General features: G+C 34.4%; 1 protein-coding gene across 1 annotated transcript; it reads right to left on the bottom strand.

Moving 5' to 3' along the window:
- Positions 1–3,014: 3,014 nt before the first annotated feature.
- On the bottom strand, positions 3,015–4,369 carry LOC100575932 (uncharacterized protein K02A2.6-like). The gene is made up of 3 exons (XM_008181967.1): positions 3,910–4,369; positions 3,389–3,774; positions 3,015–3,293 (listed from the first exon to the last, which is right to left on the bottom strand). Exons 1-3 carry the CDS (start codon positions 4,367–4,369, stop codon positions 3,015–3,017), a joined length of 1,125 nt encoding a protein of 374 aa, XP_008180189.1.
- Between the last annotated feature and the right edge of the window lie 1,665 nt (positions 4,370–6,034).

Genomic DNA, 6,034 nt, shown 5'->3' on the forward strand with positions numbered 1-6,034 from the left:
CTAGCTCTCCTTTTATCTGTAATTAATGAACGTATATGTATCGGTTATAGTGGGATGCTATTGGCAGTTTGAGTAGATTTAGATTGGGAAGCCCAAGCAGCTGATTGAATGATTGAGGTAAATTTATCAACAGCGTTATCGATATCCTCATGTGTTTTTAATTTGACGTTCAGGGTGATCTCTTGATCTACTAAGTTATGGAACTTAATACGATCTGTTGAAGGGTAAAATAGTTTTGGAGGTGTCATACGTAATGTTGGGGATGCATTGATTGTCAGAAGTACAGATGAATGGTCAGAGTTTAGATCCAGGACATTTTCCGGAGTGCACAATAAATTACTTGGTACTTTGGCAATGAAAATATCAAGGATGTCAGGTTTTTTACGTAAAGAAGTTGGCCAGTAAGTTGGACCTGGAGGGGTCAGTATTGAGTATTTTTTGGCATTGACGAAATTGTATAAAACATTGCCACGTGGGTTTGCTCGACATCCCCAGGCTTGATGCTTCGCATTAATATCTCCACCGACTATGAAATTTGAAGTAAATTATGAGAAATAGTCGAGAAAAAGAGTTGAAGAGATGTTGTGTCTTGGGAGGCAGTAGATTGCAGCAAATATGATAGGTATATTATTCAGCTTAATAGATACAGCACAGGATTGAAGATAATCTTGCGAGAAGTTTGGAAGTGGAACAAAGGAAAGAGTAGATTTAATTATGATGGCAACACCACCATGAGCTTTGTTGTCTGGATGATTGGAATTGAGCAGAGTATATCCTGGGATAAATACATTGGAGTATTTGGTAAAGTGAGTCTCAGTAATTAAGGCAATATCGATGCGTTTTTCATATAAGACAGCTTGTAATTCATTGACGTGGTTTTTTAGGCCATTAGCATTGAAAAGAATGACGATGATTGATTTTGAGGTGGGCGAGTTATTTGTCATTTTTGTTCTTTAAGAGAGATGAGATAACTTGTGTTAGGAGTGTAATTAAGGGGTTAAACTTGACAATTTTTTATCAAAATCTAATACGGGGGGAGAGTGGGAAGTATCTCTTGATTGATTTGAAGTAGCATGAGCATAAGTTCTCTGGGATGAAGAGGGAGGGAGGGTGCTCGGATTAGTTTTCAGAGGCGGGTGGCTTTCTTTTACAGTAGAATTATTATTAGTTGACTTAAAATTAACATTATCATGTAAAAAGTTACTTTTATTGTTAGGCTTATTTCGTTGCTGAAGTTCTCTATAGACGTTGCATCCTCGGTAGTTGGCTGGGTGGTTGCCTGAACACAGGGCGCATTTGGGAGGAGAATCTCTTGATTTGGTGCAGTCTGAGGAAGAATGTGAGTCTCTGCAGCGGACACAACGAGCTGAGTAGCCACAGTATGATCGCGTGTGACCGTAGTCTTGAAAATTAAGATATTGACTAACCATCTTTGGTTTGTATGGCTCTTCGATTTTTACCTTCGTATGAAGAAGGGAAGATAAATGGTATATTTCATTAGAGTGGTCGGTGGGTTCCAAATCAATGAAGAACAATGGGAGCGGGCGTTTATTGATCTTATGCAGCACGTTTGTGACTTGCCTGATTTCTTAAAGACGTGTTTCAAGTTCAGATTCAATCAGTTCCGTAGGTGTGGAGGGGTGCCAGTTTCGAATAACCACTCTTAATGGTTTGTCTTCTCTCAGTTGGAAGGTGTGGTATTCCGCTTTTTTGTCCTTTAGGTAGCGAATTAGAGATCTATATGATTCAGGTTAGCAGTCTGTATTTTTAATCGATCGGTGGAAGATTTGCAGTAAAAATTGTCTACTCCGATTAGCTCAATTAGAACTAAGGAAAAGCCAGGGAAGTTTAAAACTCCTTTCATGAAGATTGGGGACGGGGGTTTTATATGATCAATGATGATGGATCCCTCAGAGACAGTGTCGGTTTCGATTATTGTAGTAGTAGGTTCATTTTGAGTAAGCACTTCGTAACGATTTGCCGTTATAAATAATTTATTATTTTTTTTTTTATTATTTAAGGTAGGGTCTGGAGATTTTGGCTCAAATGAGTCTGAATGGTTTCTTTTACTTGTCTTTTGTGTCCAACCGGCATCCGTGTTAACAACCTGGAGTGAAGTTGGATCGGTGGAGTTCAGCATAGGAGTTCAGCATAGTTCAGCATAGCAGAATTTTTGATTAGGCGAGCTGCCTGTATATTGTTGCTGTTTTTGTTTTTATCTGCATGTTTATTGTTCACTTTCGGCGATGTGGGTACGTTGGAAGATCGCGGCATGTTATCTGGTGGGCAAAGGTCAGGTACCGCTGCTCGTTGCAGCGATGGCGCGATGGTTACAGAGTAGACAATAAGTACTTGCTTTAAACGTAAACGTAATTCGATTACATTTAATAAGAAAAAGTGCACTTAGGCGCACTTACAGTATTTAAAATTTGTATAAATAGATAGGGAAGACGATTGCTATTTTTTTCGTGCTAAATACGACAATTTCGGATACGAGAGTTTGACGGGATCACGAAAATTTAGTGGGGCGTAATAATACGTGTGCGACGAGCAAAGTGCAGACCGCGACTTATTCAATACTTAAAAAAAGTATTTGAATACTTTTACTTAAATACTTTACAGGATTGCGTATAATTGAGTTATACGCTGTTCCAAAAGAGAAGACCCCAAGCGGCCAAGGGAAAAACCAGTTTTGCTACGTAAATCTATACTTCGCGCAACGAGAGAACTAGATAAAGAACCCCTGAACCATAGAGTATGACATTAAACATAATATAATGACGAACAGCTTAAAACATAATAAATAAAACATAACCTTGAACTTATTCATCATGGAATAATACATATTACATACATTACAGTCCTCCCGACTTACATATGAATTACATTTCATATAAAATTATTAAATATAATATAATACTAATTGTATAATAATAATAAAAATAATATAAGTAATATTGTATATTAATTATTAAATAATTTGAACATTATAATTAAATAATAATAATAATAAATTAACATTCAATACTATATAAATCCAAACGAACAGGAGGTTTAATAACCCTACGGCTTTTCCTCAATTCCACCCCCTCAACTTTATCCTCTGTTTCCAATTCTACTTCTTTTTCTGCCTCTTTAACACTTTCACTTATAACTATTTGTTCTTTAATATTACCCTTATTATTATCAGCATTTTGTAATTCTTCTAATAAATCTCCATTAATTTCTACTTCTTTTTCATTTTTATTCATACAATCAATTATTTGGTTTAAATGTCGCTTATAAATGTTACCCTTAATAATTTTAATTAAGTATGTAATAGGTGATAATTTTTGTATAATTTTTCCCTGTATCCACTATTCCCTTCTCCATAATTCCTACACATAACCTCATCTCCAATTTCATACGTTTTTGTTCTACCACCCTTATAATTTTCCTTGGCTCTTTCTAAGCTTTTTGTATAATTATATTTTGCCTTGACTATTAATCTATCCAATGCTATATTCAACTGTCTACCAATGTGTAACTCTGCAGGACTCACCCCAGTTGAACAATGATTTGTACTATTGTACGCTAGAATAAATTTACTTATGTTGTCCTCTATATCTGATTTTTTTGCACACTTTTTAAGAAACATTTTAAAGGTTTTGACTGCATTTTCTGCAGCTCCATTAGTCGAAGGACTATATGGTGGAGTCTTAATATGTGTAACACCATTAATTTTTAAAAACTCTTCCATTTCATATGAACATAAAGAAGGTCCATTGTCAGTGACTAATTTTTTTGGAATTCCCCAAATTGAAAAATATTCTCTTAACACTTTGATAGTTGATACTGTAGTAATATTAAGTAAATGTTTAACATATAACCACTTTGAAAAAGCATCAATTATTACTATGAACATTTTACCATCTACAGGTCCTAAAAAATCTAAATGAACACGTTGTGATGGTCCTTCTGGCCAGGGCCAACTATGTAATACACTTTTAGGTGGATTATTACTATGAGCTAAACAAGCAACACAACTTTTTGTGATGTTCTGTATATCCTTATCAATACCAGGCCACCAGATATATGACCTCGCCACAGATTTCATTTTAACCGTGCCCATATGAGTATGATGTAACTCATTTAATAATTCCTTTTGGAATTTACCAGGTACTACTATTCTATGTCCCAATAACAAACACCCTACTTCAATGGTTAATTCGTTTTTTCGATTAAAATAAGGCTTTAATTCATCATTTACTTTTTTGATCTTATCTGGCCATTTATTAGATAATACCCTAAAATAAACTTCACGTAGCACTTTATCTTCCTTAATTTCTGTACAAATATCTAAATCAGTAATTGATTTTATATTCGTCATTATTAAATTAATAAAAAAAATTATCACTCTCAGCATCATTAATGTTATCCGAATCTAGATAAGGCATCTGGATTACCATTATTCACCCCATTAATAAATTCAATTTTATACGAGTACCCTGATAAAAACACTGCATATCTTGAAGCCTATGTGCAGCTATAACTGGTATCCCTTTATTTTCTCCAAAAATACTCACTAACGGTTTATGATCAGTTCTCAAAATGAATTGTTGCCCAAAAACATATTGGTGGAAATACCTAACAGCAAAAACTATAGCCAAAGCTTCTTTATCGATTTGTGCATACTTCTTTTCACAATCTGTTAATGTACGAGACGCAAAGGCAATAGGTTTTTCCGATCCATCAGGTAATCTATGCGACAAGACCGCACCAATGCCAATTGGGCTAGCGTCGCTTGCAACTATTAACTCCCAACTACTATTATAATGCACCAGTATATTCTCAGATACTATTGATTCTTTGATTTTCTTGGAAGCTAATTTTTGTTCCACCCCCCAATGGAATTTAACATTATTTTTAAGTAATGCATACAAGGCACCTGCTTTAAAAAACTTATTTTTAATAAATTTGCCATAATAATTTACTAATCCCAAAAAAACTTTAACTTCCTGAACGTTTTTAGGGTTTGGGGCTCCTGTTATAGCTTTGATTCTCTCTTTAGGTATGTGCAGTCCTTCCTTATCAATATGATAACCGAGAAATGTAACATTATCACTGAAAAACTTACATTTACCTTTTTTTAGAGTTAAGCCAGCATCATTCAACTTTTTCAAAACACTATCAAGTCTATTATTTACTTCTGCGTAATCTTTACCTGATACTACTACATCATCATAAAAACAAACTGTACCTGGTATATTACAAAGTAACTTTTCCATTTCCCTTTGCAGCATACCCGGTGCAGATGAAATTCCATATGGTAATCTTTTGAACATGTATAACCCTTTATGAGTAGAAATTGTGGTTAACTTTTGACTTTCTTCGTCAAGTAACAACTGTTTGTTATGTATGTTACCTAATTAATATTATTATATAGTAGGTATAATAAAACTATTATGTAATCGGTATCGACGATAACGCGATACTGCGATAGCCGATTTATATTATAATAAACAGTCTTAATTAGATCGCACTCGCAGTCAGTTGTTTTGTTGTCCGCGACAGTCCGCGCGTATGTCCTAACTAGCGCAAACATAATACTGTTGTTATGCTTGGCATAAATCTAATGTACAAAATACAATTGCTCCCTGGAATGCTCTTATTAAGTCTACTACTCTAGGTATCGGATATCTATCGACTTCCAGATATTTATTTAAAGTAACCTTATAATCCCCACACAACCTTATAGATTTATCAGGTTTAACCACTGGGACTATAGGAGTAGCCCAATCACTTGATTCCACAGGAACTAACAGCTCTGCTTTAATTAGTCTTTCCAATTCCTTACTCACAGATCCTTAAGGGAAAAAGGTATAACTCTAGGTTTACAAAACACAGGAATAGTGTTTTCTTTTAAATACAATTTAAAAGTTTTATGTTTAAAACATCCTAATTCCTCATTAAAAACCGATGGATACTTTTGTATAATATCTTGTTGAGATAAAGAATGAAAATTTAATTTTAATGGTAATATCTCTAACTCGAT

The sequence above is a fragment of the Acyrthosiphon pisum genome, chromosome A1 (assembly GCF_005508785.2).
Source record: "Acyrthosiphon pisum isolate AL4f chromosome A1, pea_aphid_22Mar2018_4r6ur, whole genome shotgun sequence".
Taxonomy (NCBI): Eukaryota; Metazoa; Arthropoda; class Insecta; order Hemiptera; family Aphididae; genus Acyrthosiphon; species Acyrthosiphon pisum.

What these genes read in the sequence shown, in the direction of transcription:
- LOC100575932 (XM_008181967.1), bottom strand. Translation starts at nt 4,369, where the DNA reads ATGACGAATATAAAATCAATTACTGATTTAGATATTTGTACAGAAATT. An exon ending in TTTTTTAGGACCTGTAGATG is followed by an intron (nt 3,775 to 3,909) that starts GTAAAATGTTCA and finishes CAAAAAAATTAG; the next exon opens with TCACTGACAATGGACCTTCT. An exon ending in CGTATGAAATTGGAGATGAG is followed by an intron (nt 3,294 to 3,388) that starts GTTATGTGTAGG and finishes AAAATTATTAAG; the next exon opens with GGTAACATTTATAAGCGACA.